Raw genomic sequence first — 20,743 nt, 5'->3', positions numbered from 1 at the left:
TTCTCCATGCAAAATGCATGCTTTTAGTGTTAAGGAAACTTAATTGTGGGGAAAATGAATCAAAATTAGCTTTATTCGCCATTTACATTTGCATGTACAGGAATTTGACTGTGAAATGGTGCTCAGCAGAGTTAGACAGAAAAATATATGAGGTAATAAAGCTAGAATCCTTAATTTTTCTAGGTGCACTGGTGCTCCTAAATTACGACATCTTCCCCACAGCGACCGTACATACATATCCCAACCAGAACCCATGATTACAGGCAACATCTGAGGTAAAGGCTAGAGCTGCCGCTTTCAAGGAGCGGGACACTAATCCGGACACTTATAAGAAATCCCACTACGCCCTCCAATTAACCATCAAATAGGCAAAGCGTCAATACAGAACAAAGATCGAATCCTACTACACCGGCTATGAAGCTCGTCAAATGAGGCAGGGCTTGCAAACTATCATGGATTACAAAGGGAAACCCAGCCGTGACCTGTCCAGTGACACGAGCATATCAAACAAGCTAAATACATTTTATGCTCGCTTCGAGGCCAGTGACACTGAATCATGCATGAGAGCACCAGCTGTTCCGGACGACTGTGTGATCACGCTCTCCGTAGCCAATGTGAGTAAGACCTTTAAACAGGTTAACATTCACAAGGCCAGGACGCGTCAACATTTCTACAGTCGAATATTGGTAGGTAATACATGCTTCATTAAACAACATAAAACGTCCAGGTTTTAAACAATTAAGTTTATGATTAAATAGTTTCAAAATGCTGACCGCCTCCACTCAGATTCAAGTTGTCCCGGACAAGAGGACAAGCATTAATGTCGAGCCCTGCCCTAATTGGGAACCCCTGCTTTAATCATCTGACCTGAACCAGATTTGTATTAGACTATAATGTGATTTTTATAAACAATAGCCAATATGGTAAAGGAAAGGTAGACTTTTGTGCAATATCAACATCACATCTTTTATAACATTGCTTTATGATGGGAAAGTGTGACCACTTCCGTTTTTTGAATGGTCTTCAAGCGCAAAAAGCAAGGAAAATAAATCGAAAATCTTTATAAAAGGCATCGGGTAGATGTATATTATAATTTCATATAAATCTTAAAAGACCACGTTTTCATTCATTGTATTATATAATCTTGAAGCCCATTCAAAAACAGTATGGGACTGGGTCCAGGAAGTAAGGCAAAATGTGCAGTCATCGTATTGCATAGGTCGAAACCCATGCTTGCAGATAACCATAGACTTCGTAATTGCGCTAACGCTAGTTAGCATTGGCTCATGAAACAACCTCTAACTTCCTTCATACTGGACACAGACACATAAAAATGGTATCCACGAGTTCATCGGACTCTTGCCAAAATCCCAAAGTATCCCTTTAAAAAAAAGAGGCACGCAGCAATAAATCGGAGGTGTCGTGTCACACAATTTATATCCATGAAGGAAAGTGAGCAGCATCAATATAGTTCAGCATCTAATAAGGCATCTTTAATGAGACTAGTCTAACTCATCCTGCTGGCAGGCTTCTTAACACCACAGTACTGGACTGGGAATTAAATTAAGCCTTACTGTTTATTTTTTGCCACAGGTATCAAAGATGCCCAAAGCCTGCATCAACTTTGTGATTACGGTTTTGCAGATTTATCGGCTGCATAGCTGGAAGAGATCAAACAGGAGGAGAGGATGGTGCTGGGGCAGAGGAAATGTGGTCAGGTCAAAGAAATCCATGCCAATCATGAACAAATTAGGATGCGAGAAGAGAAATCTTGTGAGATCAATGATGATTGTACTAAAGTTCTACAGTACAATGCCAACTCGTCGTAACAGTGACTGCCTTTCTAGCGTTCAATCACAGATCAAAAGACGTAGGCTGTGTTCGAGATCGACTAGCCTACATTGCAGTTGGTGACTGCAGACTGAGCAAAATGTATGCTCTCGAACAGTTATGTCATATCCTGGGCCAAATCTTGAAGATGTATGGCAGGGGTCAGTAGCAGGCGTCCCGCGTGCCAAAATCGTCCTGCAAGTGATTTCCCACCTCCAAAGATTTTTGCAAAAAAACAAGCAAGACTGATATCACCAAGGACTTTAGTTTTCCTCTGAAAAAAGACAAAAAAATGACCAGTAATTCATCAAAAGAAATTACCAAGTATTCCCACAAATAAAAAGAGAGATGTGATAGTGTCAATGTAATCAGGTACAACATTTTCAAATACAATATATTTTTGTGCTTACTACTAGTGGTCAATTTTGCAGTGTACAAATAATTATAATTATGTTTCGGCCCCCCGACCCTCCGCTCTGACAAAAATCATCCCGCAGCTGAACGTAGCTGCCTATTCCCTACCACTACACAATTCAAACAGACTTGGGTTTAGCGTGAACAGGTGCTAAGATCTGTTAATAAATGGTGTCAGAAATGTGTGTGTATGCCTGTGTTATGACGCTCTTCCCTTCAATTAATGGTGGTCTACTACGAACATTACCCTGGTAAAGCCACTTGAGTACTGCCAAGTCATCTGTGGTCCCCCTGAAATAACAGGTTATAGCAGGTAGTGCTCCATCAAGTCCCAAGCCCTGTAAATGAGTGACACCTGAGTGGATGAATGAATAAATGATGCTGCAGGCTTGGTAGAGTGTAGCGAGTCGTCTGGAACAAATACAGCACACAGTGAGCAACTTGAGACAGCACCCAGCCCAAGAATGGTGACAGAAGATCTTTAATCAACGGCATAGACAATAAACAAACAGCGTTGGCTAATGCCGTTGGATCTCTACCAGAGCATGCATTTTGGTAAATTAAGCAACACTCACAGTTGACTGGGAACGCAATATTTTAACCGAAAAGGTAATGCCATAAGTCCTCATGGTGGATAACAGCATGTGGTTGGGTAAAATGCCAGTGTAATCCTTGTGTGGTTAAGCTGGTGCTGAGAGACGGTACACAAGCAAAAATGGCAGTAAGCCTACCATTCCATCTTTCGCAGGGGAAGTTGGTACATGGGGGATGAACAGTCTTCCAGTGGCGTGTATTCATGGATTACAAGGGAAGCCAGGCTTCCCAAAAATATTTACCAAGAAAAAAATACAAAAAAATATACTAAATAATTTATCTTCCGTCTCTGTGTTTCATCATTTTCTTTCAAATCATAAAGAGGCTGAAGTATCTCACCGGAGAAAGCATCCGAGCAAGCGAAACAGCGTCCCCCAAAGTATGTGTAGGCCATTTATCTGATGCTGTCTGGTCCAAGAGTATGACATTGTTGCAGCCCGTAGCATTGAATGCAAGGGATGCCAGCGAGCATTTGGCCTCCCTTGATAACAAAAAGTATAAAATAGCCAATCAGCATTGAGCTAAACTGAGTGAGTTCAACTGTGAATGGTCCTGGAGCACCATAAAAAAAAGTGTCAAGGGAACCCAGTTTGGGTTTGGCGTCACTCCTATCAAATCGCATTGAGAGCACACGTCATTGCATCTCATTGTGTTGTTGTCCTCCGGTGGCTAGCTAGCTAGCTAAAATTGTCCCTTTCCTAAATTAGCCATGGATGGAGATAGGGATTTGTCATTTTACTTAATTCTCTGCACTGGCCAATGCTTATAACGGCGATTCTGATCAAAACATTAATTCATTGATTGTGCCCCTGGCCTGAGAGGACGGAAGTTCAATATCTAGCTAGATGTAGAAGGCTAATGTTAACTAGCTAACGTTGCCCATGAAAAGGAAGTTAGGCTAGCGAGCAAGCATTTTAGCCAGGTAGCCTAGGACAACAAAAAATTAAAAGCGTGTACTGCAGGGTTCTTCAATTCCGGTCCTGGAGGGCCGAAACACTTCTGTTTTTTATTTCTACCTGGTAGTTAATTGCACTCACCTGGTGTCCCAGGTCTGAATTAGCCCCTGATTAGAAGGAGAGGATGAAAAACAGAGGTGTTTTGGCCCTCCAGGACCGGAATTGAAGAACCCTGGTGTAGTGTATGACAGAGTGATAGACTATTTCGTCAACATGAAAGAGGATGGCATTGGCATTTCTCTGCAAGTAGGATGAGTCAACATGTTTTTTCTACTTGCATGAACACGCACGCATAAACACACAAACACTAATCAGAACCATGGACATCCACATCATGCTCTGATCCGGTGGAAACGTCATAAAATAGGCCTATATGTTTGTGTAGAGCAATCAGCGGTCATGATAAACAAAGCTAGGGCAAATACAGTTGATGCATGGGATGTATTATGTAAAACTATCAGATATGAACAACTCTTGACCAAGCAATGGACCTACAAGGTAAGGGGGGGCATTTTCTTTTCTGAGAACAATATAGAATATTTTTTGTAAACTCTACTTCCTTCCTGTAAGTTTCATTTTGTGTACTCCTGACAGTATGTAAATAGTTGTATTGAATGTTTGTTGATCACAAAACAAAAATAGGCCTATCTGATTACTTCTTATCCCTTGCGCAAATAGCCTACAGCTGTGTCTGTCTGTCTGGAGCTCACTGGCCAGGAATATTTTATAGCACGAGCTTCGGCCCGGACCAAGTTAATAGTTGATACAATGTTTCAAGTTCCTTGCAGACAGGCCATGCGTAGCCAAGGTGATTTACAGGATCAGGATATTTTCTAGCTACGGGCTGCAATGTTTTTATTTGTTGGCTTTAAGTAGGCTATTTTTACATATTGTCAATGGCAATAGAAGTTACTTTTAGATTTCTATCATTTAGATAGAATTTTGATTAACCACGACATTGATTTTGAGATATGAAGACTTTATTATAAATTAAATGAAACTGTTCCATGAAAAAATCTGCATATGAAAATCATAACTGGCACTCCAAATGTAAAAAGGTTGCCAACCGCTGGTGTAGGCTATTACTGGTAACTTCAGGTGCATAACTGGCAGAATCTGTGAAGGCCAGCAGCAGCGGGTAGTGGGAGGGGGGGTTGGGGGGGTCGGGATTTATTGGTTTTTCTTCTGGTTAGGCTATATTGATCTCTGGCTCCCTCTTTAGTAATTAATGTGTCTTAATTTTTTATCACAGTGCGTCAGACAAGCTCAGTAGCCTACATATCATTTATTTGATTCAAACATTAGATAGATAGAAAAATACACGTTTTAAAATTTCTACCAATCGATTGGTTGAAAGAACAGACAACTCCCGGTCTACCAAGATTATTTTTAGTTGGGGACAGCCCTAATAGCTTTACACATGTATTATGTTGAATGTTAATCATGAGCCAGTCTGTTGCTAATTGATTTAATTTGGAGATAGCAGATAGGGATGGGCACAGTTTTTAGAATATCTGAAACGGATGTTAGTGTTCGAATACTTGTGTGAGTGATCATTTCAGAGAAAAAAAACAAATTTATAGGCCTAATTTAATTAACAATGAAAATGCCTTGTTTTAAGAAAATTATCTATGTGACATTGTTATATACAAGGATGACATTTGTTTTATTAAATTAAGAATTTCAAACTTTTAAATGTAGTTTGATGTGCGCCCCATAAAAAAAACACATGCATACCATACCGGTAGCCATCTATGCCGGTAGCCTACACACATGTAGCTTGTTGATTTTGTCAGCCAATCAAAACTGCTCTACAGTCAAAGGTTCCATGTGTAGCAAGGGAAGTGAGAGATCTCTAATCAATGCAAAATGGAGTAAAAATTACAGAATTAAAAGTTATCTAAATGAGAAGGAGTGGGCTACAATGAACAACCATCAAGTAGGCTGTTTAATCTGAATTATGGTATTTGTTTACAAGGATGGGGAGCGCAGCATATTGTAGCCTCAATTAGCTAGTTAGCTAGCTGAGCTACAGTGGGGAAAAAAGTATTTAGTCAGCCACCAATTGTGCAAGTTCTCCCACTTAAAAAGATGAGAGAGGCCTGTAATTTTCATCATAGGTACACGTCAACTATGACAGACAAATTGAGGGGAAAAAATCCAGAAAATCACATTGGAAGGATTTTTTATGAATTTATTTGCAAATTATGGTGGAAAATAAGTATTTGGTCACCTACAAACAAGCAAGATTTCTGGCTCTCACAGACCTGTAACTTCTTCTTTAAGAGGCTCCTCTGTCCTCCACTCGTTACCTGTATTAATGGCACCTGTTTGAACTTGTTATCAGTATAAAAGACACCTGTCCACAACCTCAAACAGTCACACTCCAAACTCCACTATGGCCAAGACCAAAGAGCTGTCAAAGGACACCAGAAACAAAATTGTAGACCTGCACCAGGCTGGGAAGACTGAATCTGCAATAGGTAAGCAGCTTGGTTTGAAGAAATCAACTGTGGGAGCAATTATTAGGAAATGGAAGACATACAAGACCACTGATAATCTCCCTCGATCTGGGGCTCCACGCAAGATCTCACCCCGTGGGGTCAAAATGATCACAAGAACGGTGAGCAAAAATCCCAGAACCACACGGGGGGACCTAGTGAATGACCTGCAGAGAGCTGGGACCAAAGTAACAAAGCCTACCATCAGTAACACACTACGCCGCCAGGGACTCAAATCCTGCAGTGCAAGACGTGTCCCCCTGCTTAAGCCAGTACATGTCCAGGCCCGTCTGAAGTTTGCTAGAGTGCATTTGGATGATCCAGAAGAGGATTGGGAGAATGTCATATGGTCAGATGAAACCAAAATACAACTTTTTGGTAAAAACTCAACTCGTCGTGTTTGGAGGACAAAGAATGCTGAGTTGCATCCAAAGAACACCATACCTACTGTGAAGCATGGGGGTGGAAACATCATGCTTTGGGGCTGTTTTTCTGCAATGGACCAGGACGACTGATCCGTGTAAAGGTAAGAATGAATGGGGCCATGTATCGTGAGATTTTGAGTGAAAACCTCCTTTCATCAGCAAGGGCATTGAAGATGAAACGTGGCTTGGTCTTTCAGCATGACAATGATCCCAAACACACCGCCCGGGCAACGAAGGAGTGGCTTCGTAAGAAGCATTTCAAGGTCCTGGAGTGGCCTAGCCAGTCTCCAGATCTCAACCCCATAGAAAATCTTTGGAGGGGAGTTGAAAGTCCGTGTTGCCCAGCGACAGCCCCAAAACATCACTGCTCTAGAGGAGATCTGCATGGAGGAATGGGCCAAAATACCAGCAACAGTGTGTGAAAACCTTGTGAAGACTTACAGAAAACGTTTGACCTGTGTCATTGCCAACAAAGGGTATATAACAAAGTATTGAGAAACTTTTGTTATTTACCAAATACTTATTTTCCACCATAATTTGCAAATAAATTCATTAAAAATCCTACAATGTGATTTTCTAGATTTTTTTTCCTCATTTTGTCTGTAATAGTTGACGTGTACCTATGATGAAAATTACAGGCCTCTCTCATCTTTTTAAGTGGGAGAACTTGCACAATTGGTGGCTGACTAAATACTTTTTTTCCCCACTGTATCTTCTCTACATCGATTTGATGCAGTGAAGTAAGGCTGGGCGATAAAGCCAAAATATATCATGGTATAAAAAATATTTTAAAATGGACGGTATGACAGTATTTTATGTTTTTGAATAATTAAAGTTCTACATTTGCTTTAGGAGTAGTGTGTGACCCTAGGGTGGCAACACATTCATTCTAAGTGATTTAAATGGGTCCTTCTCCATTCTGATTGTTGTATACTGTTCAATTCAACAGGGTAGAAACCAAAGTGTTGACAAGTGCTTCCTAGGGGACCCTATAGTCTTTGGCTACATCGAATGTTTTCTCTTAGCTACTTCATGTAGCTAACATATTCTTGCTTCACGTATGCCTCTTATTTAGAAGATACTGTTGCACAAACATGCTGATTTAGGTCTACACCATCACTGGTATTATCAGGCCGTATAGCTAATTACAGTGGCTTGCGAAAGCATTCACCCCCCTTGGCATTTTTCCTATTTTGTTGCCTTACAACCTGGAATTAAAATTTATTTTGGGGGTGGTTTGTATCACCTCCGTCCCAGTCTCAAATCTCTGGAAGACTGAAACAGGTTTCCCTCAAGAATGTCCCTATATTTAGCGCCATCCGTCATTCCTTCAATTCTGACCAGTTTTCCCAGTCCCTGCCGATGAAAAACATCCCCACAGCATGATGCTGCCACCACCACGCTTCACTGTGGGGATGGTGTTCTTGAGGTTGATGAGAGGTGTTGGGTTTGCGCCAGAAATAGCGTTTTCCTGTACGGCTTAAAGTGGTCCTATGGACAGATACTCCAATCTCCGCTGTGGAGCTTTGCAGCTCCTTCAGGGCTATCTTTGGTCTCTTTGTTGCCTCTCTGATTAATGCCCTCCTTGCCTGGTCCGTGAGTTTTGGTGGGCGGCCCTCTCTTGGCATGTTTGTTGTGGTGCCATATCCTTTCCATTTTTTAATAATGGATTTAAATGGTGCACCGTGGGATGTTCAAAGTTTAGGATATTTTTTATAACCCAACCCTGATCTGTACTTCTCCACAACTTTGTCCCTGACCTGTTTGGAGAGCTCCTTGCCCATCCCTATTAGCAACCACACACAAGCCATTTCCAACCTGGTCTCAGAGCATTTCGTATTATTCTGTGCATAAAATTCCAACTCATACAATATTTTACGAATCTGCAAAACATATATGTTACGAATTCCAATTTGTTGTGGCTAACATTAGCTAGGTGGTTAGGGGCTAGAGTTAGGGGTCAAGGTTAGGGCTAGGAGTTAGGTTAGGGTTAGATAAAAGGGTTAAGGTTAGGGGAAGGTTAGCTAAAAGGGTTAAGGTTAGGGGAAGGGTTAGCTAACATGCTAAGTAGTAGCAAAGTAGCTAAAATGCTAAAGATGTCCGTGATGAGATTCGAACACACAACCTTTGGGTTGCTAGACGTTCACGTTATACACCCACCCCGACCATACAAACCCTCCTTTCATTTTTGCCTCAAGTAATTTTATCTAACCATGGAAAACATAAAATATCATACCAATTTCAGTGTTCAGGATTTACTTTTACTATGTTATGTCTAGTCTATGAGACCAGACTGATATCACATTCAACTGGGTTGTTAGCACTAGGGTGCAAGAAAGATCAGGCATCATAAACTGGTGTAGGATTGTGTCATGGAAACTACTCAATATCGACGAATATCCCTAATCTTGAGAAAAGGGAGAGAAAAAAATATTGCTGCAAGGGATTCCTCAGCTAACAAGATACAGAAGATAATTGATAGCCATCAAACAATGGAGGGACCTTGTTAAGTGAAAAAAAGATTTAGCCACAGGTTCATTACAACTCATTATAATCAGTCATTTCCAGTGGTTGGTCAAGATTGAAGAGATTTTTTAACTGTTAGGCCAAAGCTACATTACCATTCAAACCATAGGTGAGGATTTTGACACCTCAAGCAGTATGATACACAGTGGTCTTAATTGTGCGAGTCTACTTTTGATATTTTGAGCACATACTGTGACCTGACCCTAGCTAGGCCTATCTCCCCTCCACTCAGCAATACCACAACTTTGGAGGCCAAGTTTCAGTCCACTCTGTGCTTGTGTGTTAATATGAAAGTGTTCTTTTTAGTCCCGACCACATCCTCTCATCACTGTAGAAAAAAGCTATTGCTCTACTAAAGCAGAATTTATTATATTACTCAGGGGTTGGAACCGTTTCAAAGAACATAACAAAAAAAGAACAAACCATTTTGAGGAACGGAAACAGAAACAAAAGTGATCTCTAGTGTTCCGAAACAAAAACATTATTTTTTCAAATCTTGAGAACCGGTTAATAATGTTTTTCTTTGTTCCAAAAATATTACTAATTTCTAGTACATCATTCTGTAATTCAGTGAAGTTATAATGCTAGTAATATCCTAAACACATTCCAATTCACATCATGTCACGATGTTCAGCGCTTCATGCCAAGCCCCCTCCATCCCCACGCTGCTCTCTCCCCACATTACAGGAGGCTGCCGAGGGGAGAACGGCTCATAATAATGGCCAGAACGGAGCAAATGGAATTGCATCAAACACATGGAAACCATGTGTTTGACATATTTGATACCACTCCACTCTATTCTGCTCCAGCCATTATCACAAGCCCATCCTCCCCAATTAAGTTGCCACCAACATCCTGTGCCCCATGTGAAATTTCAGTCGCATCTCACGCTGCAATCAAACATGTAAACAAATATCTTATCTGTTCCACAGCAAGCTGCTCTATCGGTGCAAATCGGTGGAGTAAATGACCTAAATGTAAAAACAAATGTTGATTTCACAGGTTAAAAAATGAAGGAAAACGTTCAACTTGTGCAAATGGTGTGGTCATTCAGAGTTGTGCTCCATAATACATTTGAAAAGCAGCAGTCATTTTATGAGCGTGAGGACAGTGGAAGTGCCAGTCTTCTCATTGAAAGTGCTTAAATCTTTCATATCAATTCAATCTTGAAGGCTGTGCACAGTGAATTTTAAACTGAACAAAAATATAAAAACGCAACACGTAAAGTGTTGGTCCCAGAACCCAGAAATGTTCCATAAGCACAAAAAGCTTATTATTTCGCTCAAATTTTGTGCACACATTTCTTTACATCCCTGTTAGTGAGCATTTCTCCTTAGCCAAGATAATCCATCCACCTGACAGGTGTGGCATATCAAGAAGCTGATTAAACAGCATGATCATTACACAGGTGCACCTTGTGCTGGGGACAATAAAAGGCCACAAAAATGTGCAGTTTTGCCATACAACACAATGCCACAGATGTCTCAAGTTTTTAGGGAGCGTGCAATTGGCATGCTGACTGCAGGAATGTGCACCAGAGCGGTTGCCAGAGAATTGAATGTTAATTTCTCTACCATAAGCCGCCTCCGTCATTATACAGAATTTGGCAGTACTTCCAACCGGCCTCACAACCACAGACCACGCCAACCCAGGACCTCCACATCCAGCTTCTTTACCTGCGGGATCGTCTGAGACCAGCCACAGGGACAGCTGATGAAACTGCACAAACCGTCTCAGAGAAGCTCATCTGCGTGCTCTTCGTCCTCTTGACCTGACTGCAGTTTGACATCGTAACCAACTTCAGTGGGCAAATGCTCACCTTCAATGGCCACTGGCATGCTGAAGAAGTTTGCTCTTCACGAGGAATCTCGGTTTCAACTGTACCGGGCAGATGGCAGTATGGCGTTGTGTGGGCGAGCAGTTTGCTGATGTCAACGTTGTGAACAGAGTGCCCCATGGTGGTGGTGGGGTTATGGTATGGACAGGCATAAGCTACGGACAACGAACATAATTGCATTTTTTCAATGGCAATTTGAATGCACAGAGATACCGTGGTGAGATCATGAGGCCCATTGTCATGCCATTCATCCACCGCCATCACCTCATGGCTCAGCATGATGATGCACAGCCCCATGTCGCAAGAATCTGTACACAATTCCTGGAAGCTGAAAATGTCCCAGTTCTTCCATGGCCTGTATACTCACCAGACATGTCACACATTGAGCATGTTTGGGATGCTCTGGATTGACGTGTAGGACAGCGTGTTCCAGTTCCCGCCAATATCCATCAACTTTGCACAGCCGTTGAAGAGCGGGACAACATACCACAGGCCACAATCAACAGCCTGATCAACTCTATGCGAAGGAGATGTGTCACGCTGCATGAGGTAAATGGTGGTCACACCAGATACTGACTGGTTCTGATCCACACCCCTACTTTTTTTTTTTTTAAAGGTACTGTATCTGTGACCAACACATGCATGTCTGTATTCCTACCCATGTGAAATCCATAGATTAGGGCATAATTTATTTATTTTAATTGACTGATTTCCTTATATGAACTGTAAGTGGCATCACTTTTTATTCACTCTGACATATCTGCAAGGCTACAGTGTAAGGTGGCAGTGGAGTGGAGAGGTGTGAGCGTGTAATATGGCTGCACAGTTCTGAACAGGTTATTTTAATGAGGCCCAAGACCTGCAGCAGAACCCACTTCTGGTCTGACAGGGCCAGCATGAATAGCTTGGACATTTGCCCAATGCTGATTTGCATATGGACCAGTGTTGTATTATACCAACTTGTCAAGGCTGGCAGAGAAGGCTGTTATTGTGTAGTCTTAGAGTCCCTTATTGCATTTGGGACATTGGTGGTAAGCCACGTGATGATTGGCTGACTGTATCCTTTGCCAGTGGACTACCTTTTGAAAACCTTCAGACCAGTCAGTTCTAACATGACAAGTGCATGAATCTTTGTTCAATAGAATGAGAGGTATGTCGACACAGAAGGTTTCCCAAATGTGGGCATCCTGGACCAACCAAGAGCTTGGTGAGTGAATGTGCAGTATATTTTTTGGAGTAAATACAGATTTCTCAGCTCTGCAACTGCAATACCTTTCAATAGACATTATTGACCTATTAATTTGTATTTATTTTTTACAGAGGATAGTGAACCTTGAGTCACAGGAGTGGACATCAGATGAAATAAATTGATTTTCACAGCTGGGAAGTGAGACAGGTCCTTGTGTGGTGGTGAGAGATTACTTGGAGCTTTACAAGGCAGAAATGTCAATATTACCTCCATCAATCTCCAGGCAGAGAAAGTTAAATGCTTTCAATGTGCCAAGAAAGTGCTGTCCACAAAACCTGGCTTGGAAAAGAGCTTAACTGGAAAGAACCGTGTTCATTGCTGGCAAATCAACAATACCACAACGAACAGGCTCATAATGAATAACAGTTGATTGAGATTTTGTACAATAACAAGTAAGAGCCTTGTCTAAAGTAGGTCCATAAATTAGCTGATCTAAAGATATTGATGCAACTTTAGTCACAGTGGGGACTATCCATTCATAAGGCTACACAGTTGACTTGCAGATCTGATAGGTTTGTCACTAAGAAGGCTAGAGCAGGGATGGGTAACTCCAGTCCTCAGGGGCCAGAGTGGTTGTCACACTTTTTCCCCATCCCTAGTAAACACATCTGATTAAACTAATTGCAGTCTAAACTAAAGATCATTAGTTGATTATTGGAGTCAGGTGTGTTAGCTGGGGCAAACATGTGACACCAATCAGGCCACAAAGGACTGGAGTTGCCCATCCCTGGGCTAGAGTGAAAACCATAATCAACTTAAAATCTAAAGATCCATAAAAATAAGGGATAGATAAAGCTGTTTCCATTAACTTGTCCAGTGATTTTTTGTTGTTTGCATAGAAATTGCAACAACTGCCTTTGTTTCTACTGAACTGTCTTGTGATAAAAACAGCAGGAAGTAATGACGTTACCCCCCTCCCCCCAAAAAGAAAAAAAAAATAAGTGGTTGAACTGTTTCCATTATCCATTTAGGGAAATTGCGCATTAATAAATGTGACAGTCTGTATGTATGCCCTCCCACCTCCAGTATGTTTCATGTCTGAGGTAGCCCGCAAAGGCCAGCATGGATACAATGCAAGAATGTACTCATATTTGCCATATTCTAATAATTATCATGTGTCAACATATCGCCATCGTCTGTGCCATTGTGAAACTTGCACTCCTGTAGTGCTGAAATAATTGGGTTGTGAAACTTGCATCCAGCCAACCAGAAAAGCAAGGCGAAAACAACTCAGGCATAAACAACTCAGGCATTCTTGAAAGTCAAGACAATCCTTGTCCTGCAAAGAAAGATTATTTTTATAGTTGAAAAAAATGATTTTGCAAGCAGTAGGCATTTAGAATTAAAATGTGGAGTGGAGCATGATGACATCACGTGCCCAGAGTACCTTAAATATATTCTGAAAAACTGTTTCCATCATCATTTGTCGCAATAAAGAAAGTTTGACAAAAGACAAATCCACCCGTTGAATGGATAATTTTTTTGGGCGATCTTTAGAACATTTCTCCTTTAGCTGCTGTTTCCATTACGTCGCCATGTTTTATTTTGCGACATTGCTTTTGTTGAATAAACCTGGGTCAATGGAAACCTGCCTAGTGATCAGCAATAAGAGAAATACAAAAAAGATGTGAGTTTGGCAATGTGATAGCCTCAGTCTGCAAGACCTAGGCTATACTTTAATTCAATTTGTAGGCCTATTTAGGGATTTGCAGCCTTCACTTTCAGGGAAAACAATTCAATTGAACAACCTTGCAACACAGTCAATTTGAGGAAATAGTTGAATGCATCATTTCCTTCATGAGGCCATCTATTGTTGGCTAATACAGACGCCACCTGACAATACTCTCGCAATGAAGACAACGGAATACAAAGCTGAGAGGTCTTAATGAGGAAAAGCCTCATCTCATGTGATGAACTGCTTACCAAACCAACGCGTTCAGAAGCAACAATGGCTCCAATTTAATTTGGAAACTGTTCTTAACCACAGGAATTGGTCCCGACTTTCCCAAATTTGGTATGGCAACATACGGTAAACGTCAAGCACTAAAAGTTTTTCTGTTTGAAAGATGGCGCAAACGGATCACTTTGGTCTCCAAATTCAGTTCATGCAAAGTATTCAAGCAATGTTTTCCAACAGAACAGAATGTATTTGTAAGAACGCCTGTAGCCTAGACATTGTTGTCCCATACTAACTCAATGTGTCTTCATATTAAGGTGCTTATTAGTCCCATCTTCAATTTCATTAGTCAGTGAGGACTTGGCCTAGGATATTTTATAACAATAGCATTCCATCTGATAATGTAGGTGTATCCCCTCCTAATAGCAGCCTATCCAGAATTCAGCCAAATAGTGCAGATATTTACCATGAGCTGACAGCACAGAAGTTACATCATTTGCTCTGAATGGTGAATTGGCACCTGCAAATTCAGACAAGACCCCTACTTTCACCTGCATTGTCAATGTGTGTGTGTGAACAGTGGTTTTTGGATTGCAAGTGATCATATGGTCGAGGTTGCTGAATCAATGTGCATAACAAGAACACTTAGTGGAAGATCAAATCTAAGGATGCATCCACTATGCTAACCATCTAGCCAACCATCCATCTCTCTTCGCGTTTTCAAATCCGTGTAAGTCTGCATACAAATATGATTTACCTTTATAATGCTGCTCCTGCGTGGTATTCCTGATTTGGAATCCAATCCGACAGAGGAGTTGTTGGCTGTTTCAAGCCATGGGCTGTCAGGTAACGTTACTGCGACGGATTCTGAGCCAACCATGCCTGCCTGTATCCCACAGTCCCCATTGAATACCGATACTTCACACTGCGTCTTCCCGTCTGTTTTATCACTGGGCAAGGCCACCGAATCCCCAGTATTCGATGGAGATGAGCCGTCGTTCTCTCCAAACTCCGCCATAGGCACTCCACGCACACAGACAGACGAAAGCGTAGCTGTCAAGCTGCTATGTAGGCGTTTCACTTGCAACGCTGTTGTATTTATCCAATGTACTGGCTTGTTAGTTAGCTACCTCGTTATAACATCTGCACAAAAACGTTCCGTATCATCTTTCGGTCCATATTTGACTGCTTTCTAATTTGGCGTGCTCCATTGATTGTGCTCTGTAAAACAAAACATATTGTTCAGCATCATTAACAAGATACACTGAATACCAGATTAAACTCTTCAATGCTAGACATTATATCATCTGAAATTGCATGCACACAGGATATCTAATGTGACTTCGAATGGTAGATGGCTAACGTTAGCTAATTACATGCAAACAGTGCAATTGCATTCAATTGAATTTTCAATTTGAAAAGCTGCCGGTCTAACATTGCAAAATTAGCTACATCGTCTCTTTTGAAATGATGTCTGGTAAGTCATTCGATAGTTAACAGCCTAGCTAGCCAACGTTAGTAATTTAGTTAACGTTAGTCAACAAGTCAGCCATATTTGCAATCGTCACGGATAGAAGTGGCTGGTTTGTTAGCTGCTGTGTTGTATATCTAGACTAAAGCTAATTTAGCTATAGCTAGCTAACTTAGACGTCCTTACTCAGTCATGTTACGTTAGCTAACTGACAAATTAGCCCACATTTCATCAACTTGCCAATAGTTAGCTAACATTAACTAACCTGGCAAGCTAACACAACAGCCAAATATTTTTTAACTAACCCTCTCATGTATCTGTGCTACAGCCACCCATGCCAACATAATTTCATGTTATCACACTTGCCTTGCTTGATAAAGTCGTGTCGAAAGAGGACAAAGTTCCATTCTGCTGTGCTATTCAGCTGCAACGACGCGACTATTGTTCAGTCCATGCATCACCACCAGTTGCTGAATTAGCTAGCTTGCAATGTAGCTAGCTAGTTAGCAAGTAGTCACCGACTAAACCCAACAGTCAATACATTTGCTATCTAAATAAATATTTAGCTAGCGAGCTAACCGTTTAGGTTTAGCGAAAGGTGAACGAACTACTTGTAACAGGCAGCAACGACAACGAACATTCTGTCAATCAAACCTTGATCATAGAAAAGGGTATTTCTTATTGAAATACATGAAAACTGCTTTCATCGATCAAAACCAGTGATTTATAATTACACTAGATGACTTCGGGGGGGCTAATTGGCCAATACATATCAAATCAAATCAAATTTCATTGGCCACATGCGCCGAATACAACAGGTGCAGACATTACAGTGAAATGCTTACTTACAGCCCTTAACCAACAGTGCATTTATTTTTTTATAAAAAAGTAAAATAGAACAACAACAAAAAAGTGTTGAGAAAAAAAGAGCAGAAATAAAATAAAATAACAGTAGGGAGGCTATATATACAGGGGGGTACCGGTGCAGAGTCAATGTGCGCGGGCACCAGCTAGTTGAGGTAGTTGAAGTAATATGTACATGTGGGTAGAGTTAAAGTGACTATGCATGAATAATTAACAGAGTAGCAGCAGCGTAAAAATATGGGGTGGGGGGGCAGTGCAAATAGTCCGGGTAGCCATGATTGGCTGTTCAGGAGTCTTATGGCTTGGGGGTAGAAGCTGTTGAGAAGTCTTTTGGACCTAGACTTGGCACTCCGGTAACGCTTGCCGTGCGGTAGCAGAGAGAACAGTCTATGACTAGGGTGGCTGGAATCTTTGACAATTTTGAGGGCCTTCCTCTGACACCGCCTGGTATAGAGGTCCTGGATGGCAGGAAGCTTGGCCCCAGTGATGTACTGGGCCGTACGCACTACCCTCTGTAGTGCCTTGCGGTCGGAGGCCAAGCAGTTGCCATACCAGGCGGTGATGCAACCAGTCAGGATGCTCTCGATGGTGCAGCTGTATAATTTTTTGAGCATCTGAGGACCCATGCCAAATCTTTTCAGTCTCCTGAGGGGGAATAGGCTTTGTTGTGCCCTCTTCACGACTGTCTTGGTGTGTTTGGACCATGATAGTTCGTTGGTGATGTGGACACCAAGGAACTTGAAGCTCTCAACCTGTTCCACTACAGCCCCGTCAATGAGAATGGGGGCGTGCTCAGTCCTCTTTTTTTTTCCTGTAGTCCACAATCATCTCCTTTGTCTTGGTCACGTTGAGGGAGAGGTTGTTTTCCTGGCACCACACGGCCAGGTCTCTGACCTCCTCCCTATAGGCTGTCGCATCGTTGTCGGTGATCAGGCCTACCACTGTTGTGTCGTCTGCAAACTTAATGATGGTGTTAGAGTCGTGCCTGGCCATGCAGTCATGGGTGAACAGGGAGTACAGGAGGGGACTGAGCACGCACCCCTGAGGGGCCCCCGTGTTGAGGATCAGTGTGGCAGATGTGTTGTTACTACCCTTACCACCTGGGGGCGGCCCGTCAGGAAGTCCAGGATCGAGTTGCAGAGGGAGGTGTTTAGTCCCAGGATCCTTAGCTTAGTGATGAGCTTTGAGGGCACTATGGTGTTGAATGCTGAGCTGTAGTCAATGAATAGCATTCTCACATAGGTGTTCCTCTTGTCCAGGTGGGAAAGGGCAGTGTGGAGTGCAATAAAGATTGCATCATCTGTGGATCTGTTGGGGCGGTATGCAAATTGGAGTGGGTCTAGGGTTTCTGGGATAATGGTGTTGATGTGAGCCATGACCAGCCTTTCAAAGCACTTCATGGCTACAGACGTCAGTGCTACGGGTCGGTAGTCATTTAGGCAGGTTATCTTAGTGTCCTTGGGCACGAGGACTATGGTGGTCTGCTTGAAACATGTTGGTATTACAGACTCAGTCAGGGACATGTTGAAAATGTCAGTGAAGCCACTTGCCAGTTGGTCAGCACATGCTCGGAGTACACGTCCTGGTAATCCGTCTGACCCAGCGGCCTTGTGAATGTTGACCTGCTTAAAAGTCTTACTCACATTGGCTACGGAGCGCGTGATTACATAGTCATCCGGAACAGCTGGTGCTCTCAATCATGCTTCAGTGTTGCTTGCCTCGAAGCGAGCATAGAAGTGGTTTAGCTCGTCTGGAAGTCTTGTGTCACTGGGCAGCTCGCGGCTGTGCTTCCCTTTGTAGTCTGTAATAGTTTTCAAGCCCTGCCACATCCGACGAGCGTCAGAGCCGGTGTAGTACGATTCAATCTTAGTCCTGTATTGACTCTTTGCCTGTTTGATGGTTCGTCGGAGGGCATAGCGGGATTTCTTATAAGCGTCCGGGTTAGAGTCCCGCTCCTTGAAAGCGGCAGCTCTACCCTTTAGCTCAGTGCGGATGTTTCCTGTAATCGATGGCTTCTGGTTGGGGTATGTACGTACGGTCACTGTGGGGACGACATCATCAATGCACTTATTGATGAAGCCAGTGACTGATGTGGTGTACTCCTCAATGCTATCTGAAGAATCCCGGAACATGTTCCAGTCTGTGCTAGCAAAACAGTCCTGTAGCTTAGCATCTGCGTCATCTGACCACTTTTTTATTAACCGAGTCACTGGTGCTTCCTGCTTCAGTTTTTGCTTATAAGCAGGAATCAGGAGGATAGAGTTATAGAGTTAGTTAGAGTTAGTTAGAGTTGCCAAATGGAGGGTGAGGGAGAGCTTTGTATGCGTCTCTGTGTGTGGAGTAAAGGTGGTCTAGAGTTTTTTTTCCCTCTGGTTGCACATTTAACATGCTGGTAGAAATTAGGTAGAACGGATTAAAGTTTCCCTGCATTAAAGTCCCCGGCCACTAGGAGCGCTGCCTCTGGATGAGCGTTTTCCTGTTGATTTATGGCCTTATAGAGCTCATTCAGTGCAATCTTAATGCCAGCATTGGTTTGTGGTGGTAATTGGACAGCTATGAAAAATATAGATGAAAACTCTCTTGGTAAATAGTGTGGTCTACAGCTTATCATAAGATACTCTACCTCAGGCGAGCAAAACCTCGAGACTTCCTTATCCAGGGTTTATATACAGTGCATTCAGAAAGTATTCAGACCCTTTCCCTTTTTCCATATTTTGTTACATTACAGCCTTATTCTAAAATAGATTTTTAAAATGTTGCCCCTGATCGATTTACACACAATACCGCATAATGACAAAATGAAAACCGGTTTGTATAATTGTTTTGCACATTTATTAAATATAAAAAACATAAATACCTTATTTACATAAGTATTCAGACCCTTTGCTATGAGACTCGAAATTGAGATCAGGTGCATCCTGTTTCCATTGATCATCCTTGAGATTTTTCTACAACTTGATTGGCGTCCACCTGTGGTAAATTCAATTGATTGGACATGATTTCGAAAGGCACACACCTGTCTATATAAGGTCCCACAATTGACAGTGCATGTCAGGCACAGATCTGGGGAAGGGTACCAAAACATTTCTGCAGCATTGAAGGTCCCCAAGAACACAGTGGCCTCCATCAATCTTAAATGGAAGAAGTTTGGAACCAACAAGACTCTTCCTAGAGCCGGCCAAACTGAGCAATCAGGGGAGAAGGGCCTTGGTCAGGGAGGTGAACAAGAACCCGATGGTCACTCTTACAGAGCTCCAGAGTTCCTCTGTGGAGATGGGACAACCTTCCAAAAGGACAACCATCTCTGCAGCACTCCAACAATCAGGCCATTATGGTAGAGTGGCCAGACAGAAGCCCATTTTTCAGAGGCAGGGACTGTGAGACTAGTCAGGATCGAGGGAAAGATGAACAGAGCAAAGTACAGAGAGATCCTTGATGAAAACCTGCTCCAGAGCGCTCAGGACCTCAGACTGGGGTGAAGGTTCACCTTCCAACAGGACAATGACACTAAGCACACAGCCAAGACAACGCAGGAGTGGCTTTGGGACAAGTCTCTGAATGTCCTTGAGTGGCCCAGCCAGAGCCCAGACTTGAACCGATAGAACATCTCTGGAGAGACCTGAAAATAGCTGTTCAGTAACGCTCCCCATCCAACCTGACATAGCTTGAGAGGATCTGCAGATACAGATGTGCCAAGCTTGTAGCGTCATACCCAAGAAGACTCGAGGCTGTAATCGCTGCCAAAGGTGCTTCAACAAAGTACTGAGTAAAGGGTCTGAATACTTATGTAAATGTGATATTTCAGTATCTTTATTTTGAATCAATGTGCAAAAATGTCTAAACCTTTTTTTGCTTTGTCATTATGGGGTATTGTGTGTAGATTGATGAGAAACCCCCCCACAATTTAATCAATTTTAGAATAAGGCTGTAACGTAACAAAATGTGGAAAAAGACAAGGCGTCTGAATACTTTCCGAATGCACTGTACATCATTGATCAAAACACATGGTGAAACTGAAACATTTACATTTTAGTCATTTAGCAGACGCTCTCATCCAGAGCAACTTACAGTTAGTGAGTGCATACATTTTCACACTGGCCCCCAGTGGGAAACTAACACACAACCCTGGCGTTGCAAGCGCCATGCTCTACCAACGGAGCTACAGGGGACTACATCACC

At 42.3% G+C, this 20,743-nt stretch overlaps 1 protein-coding gene across 1 annotated transcript in view; it reads right to left on the bottom strand.

Moving 5' to 3' along the window:
* The window catches only part of LOC123484626 (inactive phospholipase C-like protein 2), a gene marked incomplete at its 3' end in the record, with an annotated part of 28,418 nt that extends 12,377 nt beyond the window's left edge, over positions 1-16,041 (bottom strand). The window contains 2 exon segments of the mRNA XM_045215137.1: positions 14,987-15,450; positions 16,006-16,041. Coding sequence (XP_045071072.1) covers positions 14,987-15,247 — 261 coding nt within the window.
* Positions 16,042-20,743: the final 4,702 nt, after the last annotated feature.

The sequence above is a fragment of the Coregonus clupeaformis genome, unplaced genomic scaffold (genome assembly GCF_020615455.1).
Source record: "Coregonus clupeaformis isolate EN_2021a unplaced genomic scaffold, ASM2061545v1 scaf0377, whole genome shotgun sequence".
In the NCBI taxonomy this organism is placed as follows: Eukaryota; Metazoa; Chordata; class Actinopteri; order Salmoniformes; family Salmonidae; genus Coregonus; species Coregonus clupeaformis.
The sequence above is the reverse complement of the archived record's forward strand: the minus strand, read 5'-3'. Positions and strand labels throughout refer to the sequence as shown.